General features: G+C 32.7%; 3 protein-coding genes across 6 annotated transcripts; 2 read left to right on the top strand and 1 right to left on the bottom strand.

Annotated features, from left to right (window-relative positions):
- Positions 1-739: 739 nt before the first annotated feature.
- Positions 740-12,397, top strand: LOC106714345 (sodium/hydrogen exchanger 6). The gene is made up of 16 exons (XM_045684310.1): positions 740-1,076; positions 1,156-1,311; positions 1,899-2,059; positions 3,519-3,734; positions 4,381-4,454; positions 5,448-5,589; positions 6,048-6,153; positions 6,772-6,974; positions 7,375-7,486; positions 7,807-7,966; positions 8,285-8,336; positions 9,706-9,735; positions 10,547-10,621; positions 11,424-11,603; positions 11,722-11,805; positions 12,221-12,397. The coding sequence occupies exons 1-16, from the start codon at positions 851-853 to the stop codon at positions 12,284-12,286; spliced, it is 2,043 nt and encodes a 680-aa protein (XP_045540266.1). The 5' UTR covers positions 740-850; the 3' UTR covers positions 12,287-12,397.
- Positions 12,398-13,988: 1,591 nt separating this feature from the next.
- On the bottom strand, positions 13,989-16,848 carry LOC106709017 (metallo-beta-lactamase domain-containing protein 1). Of its 2 annotated transcripts, none has more exons than XM_014500661.2 (4): positions 16,609-16,848; positions 14,550-14,714; positions 14,365-14,478; positions 13,989-14,285 (listed from the first exon to the last, which is right to left on the bottom strand). In XM_014500661.2, exons 1-4 carry the CDS (start codon positions 16,757-16,759, stop codon positions 14,092-14,094), a joined length of 624 nt encoding a protein of 207 aa, XP_014356147.2. In that variant the 5' UTR covers positions 16,760-16,848; the 3' UTR covers positions 13,989-14,091. The 2 variants fall into 2 exon arrangements, with proteins under 2 accessions (XP_014356147.2, XP_045539338.1); XM_045683382.1 differs by lacking the exons at positions 13,989-14,285; positions 14,365-14,478; positions 16,609-16,848 and adding exons at positions 15,216-15,585; positions 15,668-15,760; positions 16,065-16,263 and having other exon boundaries at positions 14,647-14,714.
- Positions 16,849-17,034: 186 nt separating this feature from the next.
- LOC106709062 (aspartyl/asparaginyl beta-hydroxylase) lies at positions 17,035-26,338 on the top strand. Of its 3 annotated transcripts, XM_045682108.1 has the most exons (16): positions 17,183-17,414; positions 17,491-17,682; positions 18,027-18,136; positions 18,248-18,553; positions 18,717-18,980; positions 19,545-19,695; positions 19,891-19,991; positions 20,190-20,301; positions 20,967-21,044; positions 21,318-21,553; positions 21,623-21,956; positions 22,780-22,877; positions 24,130-24,364; positions 24,534-24,639; positions 24,829-25,539; positions 25,823-26,338. In XM_045682108.1, the coding sequence occupies exons 1-16, from the start codon at positions 17,363-17,365 to the stop codon at positions 25,971-25,973; spliced, it is 3,237 nt and encodes a 1,078-aa protein (XP_045538064.1). In that variant the 5' UTR covers positions 17,183-17,362; the 3' UTR covers positions 25,974-26,338. The 3 variants fall into 3 exon arrangements, with proteins under 3 accessions (XP_014356223.2, XP_045538064.1, XP_045538060.1); XM_014500737.2 differs by lacking the exons at positions 24,534-24,639; positions 24,829-25,539; positions 25,823-26,338 and adding an exon at positions 17,035-17,176 and having other exon boundaries at positions 17,302-17,414; positions 23,686-24,204; XM_045682104.1 differs by lacking the exons at positions 24,534-24,639; positions 24,829-25,539; positions 25,823-26,338 and having other exon boundaries at positions 23,686-24,204.
- The last annotated feature ends 779 nt before the right edge of the window (positions 26,339-27,117 follow it).

The raw sequence follows: 27,117 nt of genomic DNA, 5'->3' as shown, positions 1-27,117 counted from the left end.
GCGGTATTTCCAAACTGCTACGATTTATTAGCAAGCAAGAACTTCAAGAAACAAGCGCATTGTCTTCTCAAAAGCCGGCAAGGCATCTGCAATGCCTCTGGTATTGCTGATATCCATGGGCGTCGATGATCACCTCGGTGCTCCCGCTGCTCGTTTGCCCTCTCTATTATAATAAAATGCAATAATGCAACTACGCCCTTAATCTAAAGGGGTAATCAGAGTCAGTAGATAGACTACGAGCTGGTAATCTAATTGAGTATCCTACAAACCTGTAATAATTGCAAATTTAATAAATCAAATTTTCTTAATCGTTTAACAGCTAAAATTAGTCAAAGTTTATCACGTAAAAAATTATATTTCCTATTAATTATATTCCTATTGGTAGTTAATATGGAGATATAACCTTGCAATATTTTTATATCGCAGTATTGAGCAATTGCGACCTTTTTGTGATTTTGTTCTCTACATTTTTACAGTGTTCACGTAATTTTTTACGTTACAACTTATTTAATACCGCAGCAATTGTTACATCTTTTTTTCCAAATAAATCTTAAATGTTATGGCTGCGTTCAATGGAAATTGTTTAAGATCGACTTGACAGTTGAAATGAGTTGACATTGTCAAATTGTCATTGTTTATTTGTCACAGGACAGTTTTAATCGTTTCCAGTATTTTCCTTATGAGATTTAAATAAAAAAGCTATAATACAGATCTTTTAAGGATAAAATATCATCGCAAATTGTAGTTTAAAAATTACTCTGCTTTCAACTTGTAAAATACCACTTCAACTATTTTATGTCGTACAAGATCGATTTTTTGTGATGTGATTTTTAATTATTTTGTAAGAAAAATGAATTTTCTACTTGGAATCAATCTTTTTATCTGCTTTATAGTAGGATGTTACGCCTCAGGAGAAGATATAGCTCTCGATGCAAAGGCTACATTGTTACATCGTATAGATAGTTTAAACCTACTTATATATACTTGTCTTCTAACACTTACTGTACTCACTATTTGGGTGTTTAAGCATCGCCGTGTGAGCTGGCTCCATGAAACTGGCCTCGCTGTTATATATGGTGAGTTGAAATATCAAAATAAAGAAGTTCATATGTTATTCCAGTATATTATTATTTTGTATATCATATTATCTTTTAGGTCTCATTGTTGGTGCAATCATTCGTTATGGTGCCAGCACAAATCAAGTTACCTACATTGACGCTATGCCTGCGGCAGACACAACCTACAATTTGTCTGTGCCACCAGATATGTTGCGTTTACATTTTCCTAACAAGATGCAAACATCTGCAGAAGGTAATTTCTTTTATATGTTGAATGAAAATAGCATACATAGGTTTATAAAAATGGACCAATAAACAGGTCAGCTGTCCTTGATACTTGAAGCCTTCATTGTATAGAATGTCATTTGTCTAACAAAGATGATTCAACCATATTTATAATTGCATTTCATATATAATTTTGAAATTAATGCACATAATCTATCTAGAGTAAAAAAACATTTTACCACATTGATGGCTCCTATGTAAACTTTTGAATATTTGAAACGCAAATTATGCAAGAAAAAACTTTAAACAATTAATTATGCTGCATCAAACATGAACATACATTAGTCAACCAAAATCTACAGTTCTTCTTTCAAAAATTATATTTGAATTTACATTTAAAATCTTATTAATTTAAATCTTGAAATGGTGACTTATGATAGTCTACATTGGAGCCATTAAAATACGTAATTTTTGAAATTTTACATTTCAAAGATGAATAATCAATTTTGAAACATTACAAATTTAGTACATAATTTAAAGAAAAATTACATGTTCGTTAATCATTGTAACATTTGTGCATTCTTAGATCATATGATAATTTTTGTTATATTTCAGGTATCACTGTGCCAAATAAAACCTATGCATACAGCTTCAGAGGTGAGATAGTGAACATGGCACAAAATGAAATTGATTTGAAGGCAACATTTGATCCGGAGATATTTTTCAACATAATTTTACCTCCTATTATATTTCATGCCGGATACTGTTTAAAGAGGGTAAGTTAGTTACTATTAAAGAAAAGTTAATCTAAAACATATGTAATTTTATCTTATATATAAAATTTTCGTGTCACAATGTTAGTTATTCCTCTGAAGCGGCTTGACCGAGTTTAATGAAATTTTATTTTCATATTCAGTAGGTCTGAGAATCGGCTACTATCTATTTTTCATACCCATATTAAGCTAATTTTTACTGCGCGCGGACTAAGTCGCAGGCGACAGCTAGTTGATTTACAAATTTTTGTTTATTTAATTATATTGACAGATGGTTTCACTAGGAAATCTTTACAACACTTAAATCTTTTTTTACTGTAACAACTCCATCATGTATTTATTTAAAAATAATTCTTATTCAATCTTTTGAAAAGTATGACCTAAGAGTACATGTGACTTGATGTTTACACATTTAAGCTAATGAAATGTCAATGACACAGTAACATATATGTAGTCAAAATCACTTAATCCCACTATTGACATTGACTCATACAAACATTACACAATTCTTAACAACGGTTAAGATTTGTAACATTGATGTTATGTGTAACTAAACCAGAACTGAAATAGTTTAAGCATTAAAGTTTAAATACAAAACTAAGTAACTTTTCTATAGATTTACCTTTCTCACGTAAATAAATTTCTCCTAAATAGCTATTTTCTAGTTTGATAAGAGGTAGTAAACCTTTGAATTTATTTAATCCCAAAACGTTTATATGTGTATTTCAATAAAATTATTTATTAATCGTTATCTTGACTATTTGATATCAAATGAAAATTCATTTTTTACAATGTTTTTGTCAGGTGCTTGTTATCACTATTATTACAAAAACGTTATCTTTAATCGACAACAAAAGGCCAATTAGTCACATATGTTCATTAATAATTCACAAAAAAAAAATTAAACAATAAAATTTTATGCATACTTTTCTATTTTTATTGTCTACTCTAGAATAATGTTGAAATCGCAAAATATGTGTTCATGTCTAGATTTGCAAATGTCATTAAATTAGTCACTTAACTAAACAAATTTCAATTAGGTTAGTGGAAAAATAAATAGTTAATTTAAAGAGATGTTCTGATACAAAGTTCTTCTTTGTTTACTAAAAGTCTTGATTTGAAACAATTTATATTTCTCGTTATATTCTATGACATACATCTTTATATATATAAAAGAAAGTCGTGTTAGTTACACTATTTATCACTCAAAATCGGTCGAACTGATTTAGCTGAAAATTGATGGGGAGATAGCTTAGAACTAGGAGACCGACATAGGAACTTTTTTGTCTTGTGTGCATTTTTTTTATTCCGCGCAGACGGAGTCGCGGGTAACAGCTAGTTTTAACTAAGATACTGTCTTTAAATTTTTCCTATTACAGACGTAAAGTAGCAGAGAATATCCAACAGATTACTTGCGACTTTAAAAATATTATTGTATTTTACATGTAATGGTATTTTTCAGAAATATTTCTTCCGCAACCTGGGCGCTATATTAACGTTCGCAATGGTGGGCACAGCACTCTCGGCTCTCGTTATCGGTTCTTTGATGTACGGATGTGTGCAGCTCATGCCTAAGTCACTCGCAGCAAGCTTCACCTTTCTTGATACTTTGTACTTCGGGGCATTGATATCACCCACCGACCCACTCACTGTGCTCGCTATATTCTCACAGCTTAAGGTATATAGTAACTTATATTGTTATAATGATATACATTGGTTGTATTAGAATATATTTTAGAAAATTTGTAAGTTAACAACTATGTTAGATGCAGTAATCATCAGCTCACTATACGTCCCCACTGAGGGGCTCAAAGCCTACCCTAAGTTAGGGGTGACTAGACCATAGTCAACCACGCTGGCCTAGTACGGGTTTGTTGACTTCACACATATGTTTGAATTTCAACTCAGATATGTGCAGGTTGCATCACGATGTTTTCCGTTGGATATATTTACATATGTAAATCGAAAATCGAAAAACACATCGGTACATGGCGGGATTCGAACCCAGGACCTGCAGATTATAAGTCAAGTGCTTAACCCCTGAGCCATTGACGCTCAGTATCAAGAGTAGATGCAGTATCAATATCGTATTATGACAAAATCTGCTCTTTGATAAAATTTGTCACCTATCACAATAGTATTGTATGGATTTTCACCAAAAAACGTGATTCGGGAAGAACGAGATTCGTTAAGAGCATCCGATTCTTGAAGGTGTTTGAATTTCATGTAACAGAAAATGTTTATATATTTGATGAAGTTTGTTTTGGTGTGTTTTAAACATTTGAAAAATAAAACTTTTGATAACCAACTTTGTTTCTGTTCAGGTTGACGTTAATTTATATGCAATGATATTCGGAGAGAGTGTTCTAAATGACGCAGTGGCTCTAGTACTAAGCGGGTAAGCTACTTTGTTATCTACGATACTTTATTATTTACTACTAGCGGTCGCCCTCGACTTCGTCAACGCATTAAAGAAAAGAAAAAAATGGTCTTCAATTATCGGCAAAGTTTCGTCGAAATCGGTCCGTTCCGGTGATTACTCGAAACAAACGCGGAATTACCGACAGACAAACAGACAAAAAAAATGGTTTTTCGTTCACCAACGCAAATACATCATGTGTACGAAATATGTTTTTTTCTCTTACTAATATTATAAATGTGAATGTTTGTTTGGATGAATGGACGGATGTTTGTTAAAAGGTATCTCCAGAATGGATCCTCAATTATATTTGGCATAGATATATCTATAATACAAAACATTGTCTTGAAGAACACATGAGCTAGTAATGTAATAAATATATCCTCGTGTTGCAAGGTACTAGTCAAAACAACGTATATACCTATGTTTTAATTGCCGTCATTATCCTCATACGATAAATTATACTAACGTAAGCACATATGTTACATGATATCTGTTATAATAATTATAATTTCCACAATACATATGATGATACAAACTCATTTATTACTGTGTGTTTCCACTTGTATGAATACAGCTGTCCCTGTCATTCTCTTTGACTAAAATAGTGATAACAATATGTTTAAATACAAGTGTTTCTGCAATGAAATCACATATATAAATGTTATGAACAATTTACGTTAGTATTATGACGGTGATATTTTTTTATTGCAACATCGATATGCCACGAGACTTACATTCAAGGTTTAAAAATATAATAATGTTTGCTTTTACAAAACAAAAACATTTTGTTTTGTCCCAACTTAGTATAACATACTTTAAAAAACGTGTTTTGTTTATGTGTGAAATCGGAAAAATATCAAATTGCATATTTTCTATTATTCTATAAAGTATTAACTAACATATGAAAATAAATAATTATTATTTTTAATAGTTATTTGCCAGCGATATGTAAGTCTTTAATTCTTCCAGAGCCATTCAGAATTATGAGAAGAGGTATTCAAATGACGGCGGGTTTGAGATCACTGCATTTCTCGGTGCGATCGGGGACTTTATCGGGATATTCAGTCTGTCTCTCCTCATCGGTGCTCTGATGGGCTGTTTTACCGCATTGATATCCTTTTTTAATTAACAAATTATTTCATAAATACTCGTTGAAGTTTACACTTACATCATATTTTTATGCTTCAATTCATTTGGTATAAATAATTGAAAGAACGACTATTGGTGTATGCTAAGTAAAATTTAACATATATGTCTAACATCATCATCATTTCCTTGACCTTGTCCCACTTACGTTGGGTCTTATATGGACATATATGTCTAACATAACCTTTAATACTGTACGTTCTTAAAACTATTCTTAGCAGTAAAGTGGTTGTATTAATACAAAATCGCATAATTTTAGCAAACAAATAAACACATGCAACGGAATGGATGAGGTCTTCTAACTCTTTATCTCATTTCTTCTCTTTCTTTTTCAATAGATGTAACGTTTATCATCTCATGGTTTATAATATGTTAAATATTCAGTGATAAATGAAATGTTTGTTTTCCTTAACACCCTTGCACATGACAAAGTTCACTCACGTGCGGGACTGGCCGCTGCTGGAGTCTGCACTCTTCGTGCTCATGTCCTACGCCGCCTTCCTCATTGCTGAAGTCTGCGAGCTCACTGGTACGTCAGCATTTTGTTGTGATGTCATAGTTCTCACATTGAAATACTGTAGAGTCAATAAAAATAATATTTTTAAATTAAATCTACTTTTAATGTATTTTTTTACAAACGATTTTATTCTGAAATCTGTACTTTTCTAGCGATTATTGAGACATCGAGGTTATTGTCTCGCATGTTCTCCATTTCTGATTTGGCAACAAACAATTGCATCTTTTAATGTGCAAACATTACGGTCAATTAAATTATTCGAACTTTCGTGAGACATTATCATTAACGAATATAGGAACGGCTAAAACACTCACGTCCGATGTCGACACCAACTAGTTTCGAGCCTATCGGGGGCCCTTCATCAGGGTGAGTGGGATTGGTATTATTTCGCGGACACGGCCCTTCGCTCATGAACGGTGATGGGCTCGAAACTAGTCGGTGCCGACATCGGACATATATACGTGAGTGTTTAAGCCGTTCCTATATTAATTAATTACAGTCAATCTCCATTGTCCTAATAATCATTATTGCCATCCCGTCCTTTCTCTTTGAAAAGAAAAGAGAAAGCAGTAGCATACTTATAAGTGTCATTTGAAATTTCATGGTTACACTTATCTCTCTCTTCCACAGGTGTAGTGGCTGTGTTATTCTGTGGCATATGTCAGGCACATTATACATACAACAACCTGTCTGCGGACTCGCGCAATCGCACCAAGCAACTCTTCGAGCTGCTCAACTTCCTCGCGGAGAACTTCATCTTCACGTACATCGGTGTCTCCATGTTCACATTCCCTAAGCATCACTTCGATCCCTGGTTTATCATCGCTGGATTTGTATCCTTTTAATACTATAGACTGATAAGCAAACATAATCTTACTAATATTATAAATGCGAATGTTTAGATGGATGGATGGATGTTTGTAGGTATCTCCGGAACGGATCAACGGATCTTGATGAAATTTGGCATAGATATAGTACATAGTCTGGAAGAACACATAGGCTACTTATTAAGTGTTTTTTTTAATTCCGCGCGGACGGAGTCTCTGGCACGGCTTGTAAATACATATACTTGTTTTTCCTATTTGTAAATTATTGTTGTATAGAAATACTGTGTTAATGGACAAATCAATTTACAAAATAGTTTAGCAATGTTTACATCTCTTAAGGTACAACACTGTAGTTGTAAAGAAAGTGCCATGTGTCTTAATATATCCTTAATTAGATGATAAAAAGATAACATCGACTCTGGGGCGAGCTGTCAACATCTACCCGCTATCCTTCCTGTTGAACCTCGGCCGCAAGCCACCCATACCTATCAACTTCCAACACATGCTGTTTTTCTCTGGTAAGAACACACACTCACAAAAACAACCCGATAACATTCCTTCGATAAAATAAACCAGATCATTTGTTAACAGGTTTATCAATTACTTTCTGATGTAAACTAGCATTATGATGCTGGATTTTTATTATGTCAAATGACATTTTTTCCTTTAAAATACAGTCAAATCTATTTATTTTCATAAAAGTTTAACTAACGCCATAATGTTTGGTAGAGATTTCGGGATCTGCGTCATATATGGAGATTGTACTATACTTTATTAAAAAGGGATGCTCACAAAGAAAAAAATAATCCTATCCGTTAAAAAATCAACACATTTGTAGGTCTGCGCGGTGCGATGTCTTTCGCCCTAGCTATACGTAACACGGTATCTGAGGCGCGGCAGGCCATGCTCACCACCACCTCGCTCATCGTCATCGCCACCGTGGTGCTGCAGGGCGGCGCCGCCACGCACGCGCTCGCCTACCTCCGGATACCCACCGGGTGACTACATTGTACTCTTAGAACTTATTTACACTAAGACGACTTTTGCAGTCACATGTTCCATTTCCACTGGCGCGACCGCGACTCCTATACATCATACTACTACTCATATAAATAACAAAGGCGCGCTGCCGAACTTCATCTCCAACTATAACCAACTTTTACTCCGTATGTTCTCTCTGATTCTCTCTGTCTGTCTCTCTCTTTCTCTCTCTCCCTTCATCTCTCTCTCTCTCTATCTGTCTCTGCGCGTTGTTTTCTCACTGCCAAAGTTCACTCTTGGTTCTAAATATAAAATAAATAAAATCTTATTTCCAGGCAAGGACAAAACGATGAAAATGAAGCACTACCGTACCGTGATGTAAGAAGCGTAAGTTATCACAATATAATCTTAAATGTTAAGTCTATTAATTTCACAGTCGTGTTTTCATACCGATTATTTTGAAACGTTTTGATTTGTTCGCTTATACTTATTTAGTAATTTTAATCGATATCTATGGATTGGGATTTATAAAGTGTAAAGAAACAATTTTGGTATATATTTTTAAATTAAGTAATCAATAATTCTATACTATAATACTTTTAAAGTAAACTTAATTGTTTATTTACATTTATTATAGTAAAATAGGCAAAGATTTAAGTTTGAACTTTTTATCTGGTAGCTGTAGATATTTCAACTAAAAATATTTTTGAATAAATAAATTTGTTGAAATAAAAATATATAGATAATAAATAGATTACAAATAATTCAGATCAGATTATAAAATAACTACTTGCTAAATAATATAGATTTCCTTGTCATTTCTTCTTTTTGTCATATTACAGTGGGACACGAATAGTGATGTAAGTTTTAAATTAAATTGATTATTAGAAGTAATATATTTGGAAAAACATAGAAATTTAAAGATAAATTACCATTATTTCTAAAGTTGAAAGTGAGAAATGAGCACTGGTGTAAAAGTTCAAATATGTGGGTACATTCATAAGAGTTGCTGACACACTTCTTTAAGTTGCACACATTGATATTATGAATGTAATAAATTTAACATTCTGTGTCCAGATAGATTCAACTCAATAATAAATAATTAGATAATTTCATTAACTTTGTGTTTTACAGCTCTTATATTATCCTAATGTATATGAAATAAAATTTGCACATTCTTCTAAAGATTTTTTTTTATAAAATCCATATTTAGTGTTAATATTCTGTTTCTCTTTATTGCTTTATTTCTTCTTGTATACTTGTACATAGTTCATGTAATTTTGTCATTACATAAGCTTATTACATATATTTAAGGCTTTTTAAAGCTTTGACTACATCATTTAGTAAATAAATCGCAATTGTGGTTACGTAATTATTTACCTACATGTGTTGTATAATTTATTCGATTATAAATTTTTCATTCATTTACATTTGTATTGTAATGTGATTTTAAACAGTTTTAGGTTCTTATGCATTGGTATTATACTAGACTATTTATAAATGTTTTAATTTTGTAATACATAGATTTAGGGTTATTTAATATACATCTGACTTAGTACTTTTGAAATTTCATGAATCACTTAGTATCTCTGACATTATAGTTTTGTGACTAGACAGATCTTTGGAATAACAATAAATTCACAACATTTATAACTAATCTGTAGTTTAGTTCGCTTTCTTTACGTAATAGCAGAAAATTAAAAAGTTCCATCTGGGCTGTACAGCGCATGTAATTAATAAGACATTATTGTGGCAGCTGTACCAGGCCACGGACACTGGCGGACCGGTATGTATGCGATTCACTCACGCAGAGAGCTTTTTATGTCACATCTTTACATGCTTTCATAGTTGCCATGTTAAACCTGTCTGAAAATTCAAACGTCTTTTGTTTTATTTTTTCACAATTAAAAAGATAATGTCATTTTGACAGCTGTCAGTCCAACGCCAAATTAATTATGTATTTAATTTAAATTGTTGCAACATTTCGTTTTCTTGCAGATATGTTTACACATTGCAACTTATATCCGATTTATTATTAAGAGCATTAACAATTAATCTCGTTAATGTATATATTTTTTTAATCTTCTAACCTGTTTTATATAAGGTTAACTGTAAATGTTCTGCCTTCACCACATTGTTCAGGAATCATTTTCAAAGCGAAACAATAATCACAAGACCTAAACATATGACCTATAATATGATCTAGCCGCGTGCCGCATTCATTCTATGCGCTTATATGTAATGTATCTGTTGTCTAGCCGGCTGACTTAGGGTTTGGTCTCCGCAATTTGGACGCTTCGCAACCGACCAGTTGCGACAGGGCAATAGTAAGACTAAAAACATTGCATGCACGCAAATGGAATTTTTAACAGCCTTCAACTAACCTTTCCAACATCATCATAAAATTTTTTAGAAGCCTCATTATTTTCTTATTAACCGCAAGCCTTAAAATGATACAATGAGACGAAAAAGCTATAGAGAATATTTACGTTTAATTTTTTTTAAAATAATAATAATATATTTCTGTCTCATTGTGTCATCTTTTTTCTACTAATTTTTGCATGTTATTTTACTTTTACTTTGATTTAAACATCTAGAATGGCAGCATGGTAGTTAAGTGGGGCAAAGGAGACAGTGGAGTGATAATGCCTTGGCAACTAAATAAACTCGCAGTATGTAAATCGTTCTTTCTTTTTTCATCGTTAATTTTTTAAATTAGGAACTCGCCACACGACGCGAGTGAACGAATTGCAATCAACAATTATTAAATGTTGTTTTTATTTTCTCAAATAACAATGTAACCTTTGCGACATGTTTATTTGCAGTTACAATTTATTTTACTAAAAGCTCTTGAATGCTCTATTACTTACTACTCCTCCTTTTTAAAACGTGTTGGTTCTGTTGCACTTTCTTCTTTCTATTTTAATTTGTCTTTCTTATTTAACCTTGCGCCCTATTAATTAATAACGTATCAATATTAATAATTCATTTGGAAAGCTAGAATTCCTTGAAATATTAACACATAGTCTTGTCTTTGTTTTTTAATGAATTGTTGATTGTAAATCGTAAACATTAATCCATTTGCCCACTTCATGTACCTTCTATGTTATGTTGTAAAAATAGGCAACGCAATTGCGACCTTAATAGGCTGTAAAACATTTTTCTGCGACTTTCCCTATTGCGATTTACTCGTTTATAAGTTAAAAGTGAAAATACAAGAGTACATAATTGTTACACCAGGGATAAAGGTTCGAATCTCAAAGGAAACAAATGACTAACAAAATGTTTCATATCCTCCAATTTTATTAGTCAATTTCTTAATTGTGCTCTGGCACACGAAGCATCTACTGCGGCAACGAACAAGCACATCACATTGATGTTTGTTATTATTAATGTAATTTTAAAATATTTCAAAACAAAATTTCATGTGTTCTGTACAAGAATTGCTTGTTTTATTTATAGTATACATTGCAGGAGACGCCGCGCAGTGAGGGCGGGGAGAAGGCTCGACTGGCGCGGCTGTGGGGCGCGGTGGACTCCAAGTTGCTCAAGCCGCTGCTGACGCACGCTCGGCCGCCGCTCACAGACACCTTGCCGGCGTTCTTTAGACCCATCGCCCGAGTGCTGACTACCACTCGCCAATACACACAAGGAGTGAGTTAACTTTCAGAGTGCTCAGTGAACGAATTGAGTTGATCGAGTGAACTAGTTATTTAATATCTATTCAGTGTTATTATTATTACTTTTTACTTATTGTTAATATTGTTTTCAGGAGAATAACCTCCATAGAACGGACTCTGATTCAGATTTGTGCATCGACGAGCCGCAGCCGGTGCCCGCCAGCATCGACCCGCAGGTATACTACACCCCATTGTCAACTTGATCATGTGAAACTATCTCCATATAAGCTTTCAAGTTTTTTTTGTCTTTATCTACCCTATTTATTTCTCTTTTTCTGGTTAAATATTTAAATAAATCTTTTCGCAATTATTGTGGCTTGATACATAATATGTACTCTATTTTTTTGTATAAATTTCATTTTTAACTCTTGTAACATGTTATCTATGTCGACACTTCAAAATTTAGTTTTATTTTAATTCAAACGTGCGATTATTTTCTTTTTGGTTGCAGCTATCTTATAATGTTCGGAATGGATTCGGGAATGTCTAAGCTTTTTAGTCATGTATCCTTCGGCTGTGATTTAAAAAGGTTAAATAACGAACATTGTTTTAATAGGAAAATTATTTATTTTTAAAAATGATTGCACGCAGCAATTATGGCCCGGACTTGTGGACACTCGGATCTCTGTCGAAGGTATTACTGGCAGTAACATATAAATGTGATTTATTTTACGTCAGATATGTCCTCCGTATAAAGGTAGACTGCAATTGACGCATCTGCAATTGCGGATGTCTATGGACAGCGGTCGCTTCGCTATTTCGGCGAATCAGGTGGCTGCTTGCTCGTTTGCCACATTATAATATAAAAAAAACATATTCTTTAATACTACGAACCAGAAAATGTTTTAACGTGTATTTACCTGAACACAAACTAGACAATTTAGTTAAAAATTTTATTTATAACTTCCATTATGTATGCCATCCATAAAAAAGTGTTTGCACTTGTTGTAAGAACTCGATCAATGAGATTTTTTTATTATTTATTTCTGTCCTGGATTCAAGTCCTTTGGCCGAATGAGAAATTTTGTTGATCGAAGTTGCAATAGCAAAAAATTCTTGATAGTTTATATTGATTAATTATAATACGAAGCGAACTTTATTTCTTTTGTTTAGAGTATAAAGTTTAAATAATATTGCAATTAAATTAACTGCGTTTAAAATATATGTGTACACAATAACATAAGAGTTGCCCGAGATACTGCACACAGGACCATAGACATCTCCATAACCCGTCATTATTTGTACTTGTAATAATAATAATTTCATTTGATCATTTAAGTAAACTTTTATACACTGTAAAAACTAAGGTTGTAAGGGAACCTCGCTTTCGCAGTTGTAAAACTTCCGCATTAAAACGTACCTCCGCATCCGCTTTTTTTTCATGCGGATTTGTAACGGAAATTTATTTACGTTGACTTACTGATGCGATTTAGTCTGTGAAATACATACTTTTTACTTTCCTATTATTATTTTAACATCCGCCTCCACTTCCGTTCACTCCATTAGAAGACCTCCATTATAACCCTACTAGTAAAAACTGTCCGAAGTGAAGTTATCCGACCAGGTTTCATGTTATTGTGTGCGTCGTAAGTGAATTGTATTAAATGATTGCTATGTGTAAGCCTTTGAAAATTTTGTAGTTAAATGCTTCAAATTATGTGAAATAACTTCGATATCCATTGTTCTCTTGCTGATTGTGATATGCATTGTGTATAAAATACATTTTATATTGTATAAGTCCTATAAGTGTCGTATACTTTCTCATACTGACTACCTTCAAGTGAGAGATTCAAAGCTCGTAGTATAATTTGAGTGTTAATCACTTATTTTTTCTTCGCAAGCACTATACAATGTAGCTTATCTATTTATCTCAACTATTTTTATTTTCTAGTCTTTGTCAGTATATTTTAAATATCTCGTCTTAAGAAAATAAATAATTTAATTTTAAATCTTAATACATCGGTCCATAAAATGGGAATTATAAAATTTGTTACTGGTAAAGTGGTTGTAAAAATGTTTATTGTTTTAAAAGACATGTAGTACCCAACTGTAATGCCTATGTAAATATTAAAAATAGTTTTTTTTGTGATTTTTGAAGCTTTGTGAACTTATCTCGTTAATGTACAATTCAAGTACGATTTTAATGTTAGTGTAATTTTTCAAATTATTAAATTAGTATATTTATGCAAAGCACACTTTTGTTGTATTGACCAATGTTGTTTACTTGGTTGTATGTAAAAAGCTTTGTGCTAATTTAATTTGATGCGTTTACAGAAACGTAATTTTTTTGAAAATATGGCATGTATCACCGAATTTTAATTAATTTAAAGAATTATGTATAATAAAATTTGAATGCGTAATAAAATGTGTAATAAAATTTGAATTATGAATATTCTTTTTTTACAAAACCTTTTATATTTCCCTTAGGGAGGAAAATTTATAGATTACAGAAAAAAAAATCTTTATTTGATCTGTTTTCTAAGTGTTTTCCTTAATTCTTCAGTAACTTGAAACTTAGCACCATGTCCAGGTATTATCCAGTCAGCTGTATCAGCTATTTTAGATCTATTTCTCGCCTGTTGAACTTTATCCTCACTCCCTGCTTCTAACCATATATTAGGATCTTCAATATCTTCATATTTTTCAAATAAATCACCTAAAAAGATCATGTGATTATCAAAAAATTATATTAAATTAAAAATAAGATAATGTTGAATAAATAAGCTTGTAGTCACCTGCAATGGCTACTAGTTCACTTTTATTAGATTTCACAAGTACTGTAACATCTGATAGTGTATGACCTGGTGTTGGAATTACTTTCACTGTATCACTAATAACATATTCTTCTCCTGTAATAATTTTTTTATTAATTACACAAGTAGTTCTTTACGTAGATAATTGTTTTATTAGCAACACATACCTTTATCAAAAGGAAATATATAGTATTTATCTTTATAAGATATACTGAAACCAACTATGTGTTTTGCTTTTAGAAAAAGATTATTATTTCCTATATGATCAGAGTGGCCATGAGTTGAGACAACGTAATTTATGTCATCAGGTATAAGGTCATGTGATTTTAGAGCTGAAAATCGAAAAATTATGCATTATATAAAAAAAAATGTGAGCCGTCACGGGACGCCTGGCAGATGTGAAACATCGTGTGTGTACAAGTAATATGCATAAAAGATAATATTAATACAGGAATTAAATATAGCCTAATGAAAAAATGAAGTATTACGAATTTCTTATAGAAAATGGTAACTTTATTTAATAAACATTTACATTTGATATAAAAATTCGATATTAATATCAAGTGGCCACAATTTCCAGATGTAAATGGTTTCTTTAAATCTTTTTCAAACCAAAGTCGATCACAAATTGAACAAGCATGTCCAAATTCATTATTTTTAAAGTTATCGATGAAATATTCATGAGCTGTTTTATGGTATCTAAATTGACTGTAGTTATTCAGAATTTCCGCAATATTTGCGCTTGATAGGTTACTTAAATTTTGCTGAGATATGTCAAAAACTTCTTGCTCCATTTCTCCCAAACCAGTTAAATTTCGAGAATTTGTACTTACTTCATCTATTATGATTATTGGTTCTGTAATTATTTCTCTATTTTCTATATTTGGAGAAGTATATAATTCTATAATACTTTCTGCATTCTGTAGACGTCTCCTTCTTTCCGCTTCACGCTGACTCAATTTTTCTCTGTTCTTTTCCCTGTATCTTTTTTGGCGGTCTCTTTTATTTTGAAGAGTAGATGAAATAGCAGTTACTGGTTCTTCATTATTTACTAACATTATATTTGAGTTTGAAGAGGTAGACGGTCCGATAATGCTTTGTGAAGATTGTATACGCTTTCTTCTTTCCGCTTCACGATGTTTCAATTTGTCTCTGTTCCGCTCCCTGTATTTTTTTTGACGTTCTCTTTTACTATTGTTTACTCTGAAAAAAAAAATTAATATGTTAATAAAATCTAAGATAAAAATGAAAATAGTCTGGTACTATTCCATTAATAAAGTCTTACACAACATTGATAGTATGCCTTGTGTTTAACTGATCAGGGTGGCGTCCAGTTTCAATAATAATATTTTGTGATCCCTGTGATGATTGTTGGGAACTGAAATATTTAAAAAAATATGATATTAAAATCAATACACTCATGAACTCAAATCTTAGTTAATTATTGCAATATATGACTAAAGATTTGCAAATATAAATTTTATTAATAAATTTTTCCATATTAATTCCTTCATGAATAATAAAAAAATAATTAATTGAAGATAATATTAATATAATTTATATAATTATTAATCTTAATATAATTTATACAATTACTAATATGATTAATATGAATATAATTACATAAAAATAAAAATATAATAATTACAATGATGGACACTTGAAAAATACGATCTACTTACTGATGACTTGGTAGTATACCATAGTGTAGTTTCACTTTCTTTGCACAAGGTTGATCACTTTGATCTTCTGAGTTATCACTATCACACATATTTTATTGTCAAAAATTAAAATAAAAAGGTTTCACATCAAAATTAAATAAAATGCAGGTTATGTGTACCGTAGTAAACAACAACTTCGAACTGAGTGAGAAGCTACACCATACACTCTACTACATATAAAATATATATATATATATATATATATATACATATATGTATATGTATGTATACCTCAGTATAGCGTGGCGACCCGTCGCCACACCGTACACTCTACTACACATAAAATATATATATATGTAGGGTGTCCGACCTTTCTACCCTAATGTCCGGCCAAACTGGCTGGTCTGTCCGGCTAATAGATTTGGCAACCTGGCAACCCTAGTCCCAGCGAGATTCCAATCAGAATAAATTACAACGGAAAGAGTTTGGAGTGAGTGAGAAATAGTTGCTCCCCTTTGAAACCCCTTTTTTTAATAAACTTTGTAAAAAATTGTCGTGTAAACACCTTTTGTAATCTTATCTGAATCCCAAGCTGTCATAGTATCTACAATTATATTTTGAGCGCCTTTAATTAATGTACAACTACAATTAGCCGTCATCTCATCACTAGTATTTATAGTTGAGTACCCATTGAAAAGGACTATTACTTCACTCATCTTTTATTTTAAAATAAACTTTTTCAGTAATCAAAGGTTCCATACCAGCTGATTGTCAGAAATTTTGACAGTAACATTTGACAATTCCGAACAAGAACTTTGCAAAGCATGATTGTATGTGCATAAAAACGTAAATTATTTTACTTTTATCTCTTTATTATATTAATAAAATAAGTGTCTCTTTTAGATTCTGCATAACATTTAAAAAAGGTCTTTTAGCAGTAAATGCAAGTATTTAAAAATAAAAGACAGTTTATGAGGCCATTTTTCGTTTCGAATTTCTTGCGTATCGTGTGACATATAACGTTCCTATATATTTTTCGTATATCTATCTCCCTTCTCAGCTGACTTCGCCGGTTATTTTTAGGGTTAAAATCTAAAATAAATTTTGTGAATCCAGCAGTGATACTTTGTTAGGTAGGTTATTTTAAATTGTCAATGCGCGCCACGAATAATTTCATTTTTGAAAATTGCGCAGTAAATTAATACGCATCAAGCGCCTTAAGTTGGGCACGTTCACTTTATATTCTTTGTTTACACAGGGTTATGAAACAATAAGGGGCCCACATCTGTCGCTTCAATAGCGCCAGACTTAAAGTAATCATGTCGGGTGATGTGCAGCCAAGAAAACGAAAGGATAAGAGAAGAAAGAAAGGTGAGAAAAAGTCGTAGTTGATACTTTTGTATAGTCATGGTTGTTTGATAATTTTAAATTCGTTTAATTTTTATAGATGAGCTGGGTGTTGAAGAGCTACCGCGTGGCACAGCGGCAGTATTCGGCGAAGGAGATGTGTTAATGCATTCTTATCACGAACATGGCACTGGAGGACACTGGTGTGCAAAAATAATCTTCTTCTCACTACTGTCTGTTCTTGTTACATTAATTGTACTCATAATTCTCGAAAACAGAGGGCTAACTGAATGTAAGTATTATATGAGATTTTGGTCTTTAGTCCCAGCACCATACACCTTTATGTATCAAAGGCATCCCCTTTTTGTTTCCATATTGCTTCCTAGGCTATCTCAACACAGTTATGCAAAAGGGGCCCGGTATCGAACTTTGCATTCAGCTAATAGGCATACTTCTTTCATACTACTAAATTAGTCCTGAGTACATATTGGACACCCAGGTTCAAAAGCACCTGCATGTCCAATATGTTTAAGATGACCCTAATTACTGCCAACTATAGGAATAATATGTTCAAGTTTTAAGTAAAATTATAATTAGTATTATAAATTATCAATTTTGTTTTCTTTACTATACCAGTGGAAGCAAATGCAGTAGAATCTCGCTACTCCGGTGTATTGGATGGTTGGATTGAAGATACACCTGATGATGACCATCATGATGAACATACACTTGACCTAAAACACCATGTAAGTCATTTAACTCAGTATATTTTGTTTATTCACTTTTATTGTTTCATTATGAAGTTATTCATTCTAAATTATTTTTAATAATAAAATCCATGTTGATGTAAAAATTAGAGTTATGAAGATATTCACGATGATGGTGATGATGATCAACATGAGATTGACACAGAACATGATGAAGATGATCATAATGAAGAAGAATTTAATGTTGAAAATGACGAGGAGGGTAATGATGGCGACGGTCCTGACGACGATGAAGATGATGACGACGGTGAGGATGATGATGACAGTGATGCTGAAGATAATGACGATAATGATGACGATGATATAGATAATGATGATAAAAATCATAATGATTATGAAGAAAAGGATGATGAAGATGATAGCGATGAGAAGAATATAGAAGAGGATGATGATGAGGTGTGATAAATGTAGATAAATAAAAATAAAAAAATATTAATATTAACATTTTCTTACATTGCTTATTTTCCTGAATGTTTTATTGGCTGAACATTCGCAACAGAAATTGGCTTGCCCAGGTTATGTTTATTTTTATTCTTATTTCTTCAATACCTTTAAACAGGACAATGAAAGAATGGAATACAAGAAATATACATATGAAGAACAAGCCGATGACGACGACGACGATGGTGACGAAAATGATGATGATAACGTGGATAATGATGAAGATTTAATAAATAATGATTCCAAAGAACAGGATGATGAAGATTTAAAAGATTTTAATGAACAAGATTATCAGAGCAATGAACTTCAAGATGATGATATTGATACAAACGAGGACCAAAATGATATAGAGAATGATGAAAATGAAAGCAACGAAAATGAGGTGCAAAATAATATAACCCATAAAATGTGTGTCAGCTATTGAAAAACTACTAATCATTTTAATAGAAGTAATAATACTCTAACTCAAAACAGCGTACAGTTTACAAACGAATACGAAAAATAAAAAAGGACACAAACTGATGTGTTCTGATTTTGTGAGGAAAATTGCCTAAATTAAATAAGCTTCAAATAACCTCTAATTTACTATTACTGTCAATTTTAATTAAAAAAAAATCCTATAGAAAGTACTACTTAAAATACTGTTTTTATTAATGCTAAAGATTTAGGTATAATAATACTCCTGAAGATTAAATATTTTAACATTTTGTGTTATAAAGACCTTATTATATACATGTAATGTTTATGATGTGTTTGTGATTTACTGAACAGATGTGCATCAATTTATTGCATTAAAGCATGAATCTATTTATAAAAAGTCATAACAACATTTGAATTGCATGTGACTGTTTAACTGGTTTTTAGCACACCGTTTACGTTATGTGCAAAGCTCTATTTGGTATTTTCTTAAATTGAGGCGACTGATATGTACTTCATGCGTTCACAGGATGATGAAGAGAATGAAGCAGCAGAAGCAGAAGATGACGACGACGAAGAAGAAGTAGAGAGAATAGAGAGGGAAGTTGTAGATGATGAAGGACAGGCAATTTCATCTGAAAATTTCGATGAAGAGGTTGTTGAAAGTAATAGAGAAGAAGGTAAAAAACAAATTAAGTTTACTTTCAATGCAGAAAAGTTATTTAATTATGGATATCTAGAAATCACAATGCACGAATACTAACGCTGAACTTAATTTAGACAACGTATATTGAAAACTCTGTCCTCCGTCTGACTGTGTTGTTAATTTTTTAATCTTTTAAGTCGAATACAGTTTATATTTTGTCAATTTTCAGATGATGATGATGAGAAAGAAGAAACAAATGATGATGAAGACATCATTGAGCCGCCGATTGTGGAACAAATCCCTGTACCATCAGGAAAGCCCTTTGTGGAAGTTAGTATTGCATGTTTTGTATTTTTTTTATAATTCTCAGATTAACTATTTAATGGAAATATATGTTGAAAGAAAGTTTTTTTATTTTGCAGCTTAAATTTATTATTTATTGATCTTTAACCTTGGCGATTATATATATATTTTTCACATAAGTCTTTAGTTTCGTTTATTTTAATTTTAAAAATTTTAATCTAATAGTTGGAAGACGAACCGTCTTCAGAAAAACCAACCGATACATTAGCTGAAGAGGAAGAGTATGAAAAACGACAAGAACAAATTCGACTCGAAAAAGAAGAATCTTCGTCACAGAGTAAGTGAAAAATAATTTATTTTTGACTTGATTTTAGACTTTTCAATTTTTTATCTGTAGTATGATTTAAAATTGATTGCTTGCTCGTTTTTAACCTTTTTAATTTTAAAATAACTTATTACGCTTGCTTCTTACTAACGACTAACTAAATTAAAAAATACTGTAAACTATTAAAATAAATAATAAGAAATTACATCTTGTATTTTATTATTGTTCTTAAATTTTTGTATGTATGTAAATATACCTAATTATAAATTCTTTTTTCTTATATCAAATCAACTTTGCGATTTATTTTACTGAAGTACAAAGCACTTCAGTTTACGTCCAGTGTTTTAATTAAGTATGAATGTGATTTTCAAAAACATCGTCGAGATATTCGTATCAAATGAAGTGAAATTGTACCTATAGAATAAAAAATACAAGAAAGGCTTTACGAGAATTCTATACTGTTTATTAAGCGATCTCGTAATCTATCGGATTGCACATGTCAAGAAATTATTGTTTAAAAATTATACGTGTTTGTGGCGTTTACGTTGACGCCATCACTACAGGTTAACGATCAATCAAAACGTTTATAGCATATTAAATATTATGAAATATGAACATTTGTATGGTGGTGTTATTATTTAGTTGTATGGTCTAAGTGCGTATCGCGTGTGTTGCAGTGTGGCTGAAGTTGGTGGTGGGGGGCGCGCTGCTGTTGGCAACACACGCTGTCATACGACGCTCCGCAGCGCCCAGCGGTGCGTATACGTTAACTGTGCAAATGTTGCCATGTTAAACTTACCGTATTACTAAATAATAACTACCCCCATACTTTTCAATCATTCTCGTATCAGTATTTACCTTGAGCAACCCATATAATATATACATTCATGTAGAAAAAGTAACAATAGATAAAAATCGTAATAAAAGGTCATCTTGACTCGTTTTCGTTGAATTTGTCAATTATTAATCTATTCACACAACAATAAACAAGCCAAACATACATGTTATGCAATTAATTCCCAAAACAGATACACCAGAAAGTGAGGATAGTGCAACCAGAGAGGAAACTCCGACTTTAGTCGATAGACGTATGACGCTCCTTCCTAGAGAAACTGCACCATTATTGACCCCAAAGACAAGTGAACCCGTTCAAGAGATTGTGGAAAGCATCGATTCAATTAGGGAAGCAGTACAATCAATTCCTATACGTAAGCAAGAGAGTGACGATGAAAATCAAGAAGATGAAAATGAATTCGTTAAAGAGGTAAGTAAACTGACAAATTTTATTAGTAACGTGGTTATAAAAATATTTACAATTATTTGCTGAATACAGGAAATTATCGTTGCACAAGAAACAAAAAATGTTGTAGACAAAGAATTGTATAGCGATGAGGAAGAGGAAGTCGAAGATGAGGAAGAAATCGTTGAAGACAAAGAAAATTCGAACGATGTTAACGTTGCCCCAGAGAAGGAGGGTGACGATTCAGAAACCGAAGAAGTTCCAGACGATGTTGAAATAATCGACGACGAACAAATCGAAGAGGAAATAGAAGATGAAGAAGAAGACGAGGAAGAAATTTCGGATGTCGACGACGCGGAATTATTGAGTCGTCTCGAAGCTAAATACGGCCGTTTGCCGGAACCCGAGCGGCCCGGACAGAGACCCAGTAAACACAGCATGTTTGAGTGTGCCCGCTTCATTACTAATGCATTGTTACCCGCATACACTCATATATATGTATGTTTAACAAAATTTTGGACTCCATCCGACGCAGTTACATTTTTTATAAGACCTCTTAAATTATGTAACTGTTTTCATCGGATAAATCTTTGAATGTAATTCAATTTTGTTACATTTTTCAGGGACATGTACAGTTCTTTTGTTTGTCTTTTTTTAATTTTGTTTTCCAATTTGTTGCTTGAACAATTTTTAACGAAGATTGAAAAATTCTCCTAGCATTCTTCGTTTGTAACAATATTGTTCATACTTATTTCCGAACTTTATTAGCTGCCAAACTAGCTACATTACAAGTAAAACTTGTTATATATTATACATTATCTTACATTGTATTGGATATGTGTATGGATATGGATGAATGTTACTTAATTAATGATCTCCAGAAATTTGGGATATATATAGAACACAGTCTGAAAGAACAAACTATGATCACGGAAATATGTACAGTTTCCGTGGGATATGTTTGATTCGCATATTAACAATATAACTCCGCAACCGTTAAACACATCTTATTGAAATTTAGTACAGATATTGACCTTAGTCTCGAATTACACTTGAAAAACTTCCTTTTTTTTAAATTCTGCGCAGAATTCGCAGGCAAAAGCTTTTAAACAATTAGGAGAACACATCCAAAAGCCCTCTTGTAATTACTGTAATTTAGCCAACTTATTTCAGGTTTTTTTTCTTTGTCGTAATGTAAAAAAAACATGAATAAGAGAATAGTACATCAAAAACATATTTTTAATTTTCAGAGGATGGTGGTAACAGCATCGGGAACGAATGGCCTGGCGAACCTAGCAGCTCATATTGGCGTAATCAGCTAGACATCGCTGAAGACGAAATCCGCCAGGTATTTTTATATTTAACCTCAAATAGCTCAAATTTTAATTCTAGACAATGATTTACGAGCAACAAATCGATCATCAAGTTTTTATGTAGAAAAAGAAGGTTCTTCCTATAATTTAATTTTAACTTTTGCTCTGTATCTTAGATTCTTTTGTGTATATAATGAAAGAACTTAAATCCTAAGTGGCTATAAAAGTTATTTACATAAATTGATAAAATAAATCAATCGTAAATTATACAATGTAAATAAATGAAAACGTTCATAACGTCTTGGAAAAAAATGGTATTCTTACTTTATATCTAATAGCTTGAAGTTGTTGTAATCACTAAAAATAAATATTAACCGTGATTTGACATCTAACTATCGTATTAGGAAAAACTAAGATATGTATTTCCAAATTTGTTCATTAAGTTTTAAGATAATCTAATCAGATTGGATACACATCTTATCTATATATATAAAAGAAAGTCGTGTTAGTTACACTATTTATAACCCAAGATCGGTCGAACTGATTTAGCTCAAAATTGATGGGGAAGTAGCTTAGAACTAGGAGACGGACATAGGAACTTTTTTTATCTTGTGTGCATTTTTCTAATTCCGCGCGGACGGAGTACCGGGTAAAAGCTAGTTTATTATATTTTCAAATCACGTTTATAACGCATGCTCGAATTTTTTTCAAACATACGTTTTACTTTAACATTGTCACCTCAGCTTTTATGATTTTTCTAATCAAAATAAGTAAGAATACAAAATTCCAAACTAAGATATAGTGAACGTATATCAATTATTTTATATAAATACTCGGTTCCAGGATTGGCTGGATTAACAAATAGTTTTCTTTGCACTTTAATATTTCCCCTGCCAATTCCCTTGCTCGTTGTGCCATTTTTTTCCCATCTCTTACCTCGTAGGTGTCGTGACGGACCGTGTCGTGCCCGCACCCCGCACGATGCGATATCTTACGCGGCACCTACGATGTCTTATTATTTAATTTTCTTAAATTCGGATAACGAATGTCTTTATAAATAGTGTGACCGTAGTTAGCGTAATAATAATAAATGTAACATTTCGAAAGTTAAACTTCAATTTATTTAACTCTGTAATTATTTGTTAGACGATAAAAGTCAAATATCCTAAATTAAAATTTAAAGAACTAATTTTTATTATATAAATTATTACGCTTACATACGTCGATACAATTAGTATAGTGAATGCATTGCGTGTGGATGTTGTGAGTGTGTGTTACTAACTGGAGCGGGAGTGGGAGTCTGCGCGTGCGCGTGTGTCGCGCCCGGAGTTGGCGGGCAGTTTGCGGGCGAGGTATCTTGTTGCTCTCGCACTGGACGAGGAGGCTGAATACCGGCGCAACAACGACCTGCTCTCGCGCGCCATACTTGCCTACATGCAACTGTTCAAGTCTTCCACACAACTCTCGGACAACTTGCTGACCGAACTCGCTACGAAAACTTTAAACAGGATATATTTTAGAGGTACGTGCCAATGAGATTTTTCACTTACTATTTCAGAACATCGAACAAATTCGGTAACATTATACTTATGTAGTGGTTGGTGATAACTGGACAAAATTTCTCTAAACAAACAATTACAGAACGCCTACGGATTCAAAAAGAAATCCTATTCAGCCTTTTTTTTCTTCAGGAACTTACTTGAGCGCTGAACCCGTCTACAGAATACTAATCAAACGGTTTCCGAACGAAATATCTCATCGAAACAACTTGACCGTGACCTTCCTAATGGCCAACAAGTATGTAATAGCCAAGATATCTGTCTATATATTTATTAAAACTGGTAATGTGTGTGACTTCTATATAGTGATGTCATATTCCAATTTTTTAGGGTTACTATTCTATAACCTACAAACGAAAATCATGAACGACGATGACGATTGTAAAATGCCTAAAAACATTAAAATTGTAAACTATTATTGTTTCAGACCTGAATTAGCCGCTGAGGTATTAAAAGACACATTGAAATTGTGGCCAAACGATCGCGTAGCTCTTGCTCACTATGGATTTGTTTTAAAAACACACTATAATAAACTTGAAGAATCCGTTACGATGTTCCGTAGAGCTTTAGAAAATGACACCGGGCCCGCGTGCGAGCCACGCTTCTACTATCACTTAGGCGACGCCCTGTTACTTCTCGGTCGCTTCGAAGAGGCCGACGAGGTGCACAGGCGCGGCGCAGCGCACGGACACTTCTTGTCGCCTGCGCAACGTTCTTTATACAACGTGGACAGATTAAAGGGTCAACCATGGTGGCAAGTCGAGGAGACGCCCTACATCAAATTAGCCAATGCATTGGAACGATCGTGGAAAGAGATATTGAAAGAAGGAGAAGCGGCGCGCGCTCTGTATGAGAAAGAGAAGGAGGGGCTTAAAGAAAAAGGGGAGTGGTCTCAATTAGATTTATTTGTGAGAGGCCAAGAGATCCCTGGGCGCTGTAAACGAGCGCCGGTCACTTGCTCCATTGTTAGAACGGAGCCGGCGGCGGCCAACTGTAGGAGAGGACAGATCAAGTTCAGTTTGATGTCGGCCGGAACACATGTCCGGCCACATGTCGGACCTACCAACTGTAGATTGCGAATGCATTTAGGATTGAGCAATACCAAACATACTTACATACGAGTGGATCGGGAAACTAGGTGTGTTTTCTACCTTTTAAATTTAAATTATTTCTTTTGTGACTACAGTTCGGCAATGATTTCTGCCGCCAAATAAAAATTTATTTATAATATACATAAATTACAAATCTTGAAAACTAATTGTGTAATAAATATTTTGAATATTTTACAAGGAAATTTTATAAAGAAGTTATACTTTATAAATAAACATACTAATCTCAACTATATAAATCTATATGGTGCTTTCACGATAACACATTATGTGATCACCTATAGTCATTTTAATTTTTTTTTTCAATCGCAGACAGTGGCAATTGGGCAAAGTGTTGTTGTTCGACGACAGCTTCGAGCATGAGGTGTGGCATAATGGCACCGGAGCTCGCCTCGTGCTCATAGTGGACGTGTGGCATCCCGACCTCACCGCACATGAGCGCCGCCAACTGCCAGCCATCTAATGCTGTCAAATAGACTAGCATTATACGACCATAGATATTATAGAACACCATTAAACGACCATAGATATAAGCAGTACGACTTAGGGTACTTCAAGAAGTGTATATTTTTCACAAGGCCGGCAACGCATCTGCAGTTTCTCTGGTGTTGCGTGTCATCTCAGTGTCAAACGGATTGCAAAGGCGAAATAATCTCAGTCCCACTAACCGAAGGACCCCTGATTAACTGACTAGTCGGTGCCGACACAGGATAAAAGCGTAACCATTAGCCGTTTTTAAATAGGTAATAATTATAACAATGTCTGACGAAAGTTTAAACAATTTAACCATAGATATTAATCTGTCTTTTTTGATATTACCATCTTATTTTTATATTTTTCGTTTACATTCTATTTGTAAGTGTTAAATAAAGTTAACTTTTTTCTAGTCGCCATCCAAAATAAAACGGTTTTAACTGATTTTTTTTTCTATATTTAAAATAACAACAAAAAATTTGTAGTTTAATGTTTATCTTACAATTTTTAAATGGTTCGTAGCGATTTCGAATTGCAAGAAGAGTATTTCGGTCTTTGCTCTGTATGATTGTTGATTTTTTTATCCTGTAATATTTAGGAATCTATATTGTTGTATTAGAATCTGTAGTATGTACTATATTCTTTTGTAAATATAACTCAGTGCTCGAATTTTGTTTTTTATTTAATTCTCTGCAGTTTCAAATCTTACCAATATTAAAAATGCGAATGTTTGGATAGATGTTTGTTGAAGATATCTCCGGAATGGCTCAACGAATCTCTATTAAATTTGGCATAGATGTAGATGATAGTCTGGAAGAACACAGACTACTTGTTTTTTTTAATTCCACGCGGACGGAGTCGCGGGCGACAGCTGGTATAAGTTAAAAATTAAAACAACAAATAGAAGTTCTGTGTCGTGTATATTTGGTATAATTTACCCAAAAGTTTTCCTAAAAGTAAATATTATTAATAATCTTATACTAATAAAGCTCATTTCTTAATAACTATTAGAAATACAGTGAAGTACGTGTGTTGTAAGCTCGCAAGTATTGTGGCAAAAATACAGGTAAATTTTTAATAATTATCTACTTTTATATAGTCAAAAAGTAATAAAATAGTTTAAAAAACATTAC

This window comes from Papilio machaon, chromosome 2 (assembly GCF_912999745.1).
Source record: "Papilio machaon chromosome 2, ilPapMach1.1, whole genome shotgun sequence".
NCBI lineage: Eukaryota > Metazoa > Arthropoda > Insecta > Lepidoptera > Papilionidae > Papilio > Papilio machaon.
This window is presented reverse-complemented; position numbering and strand designations above follow the sequence as displayed.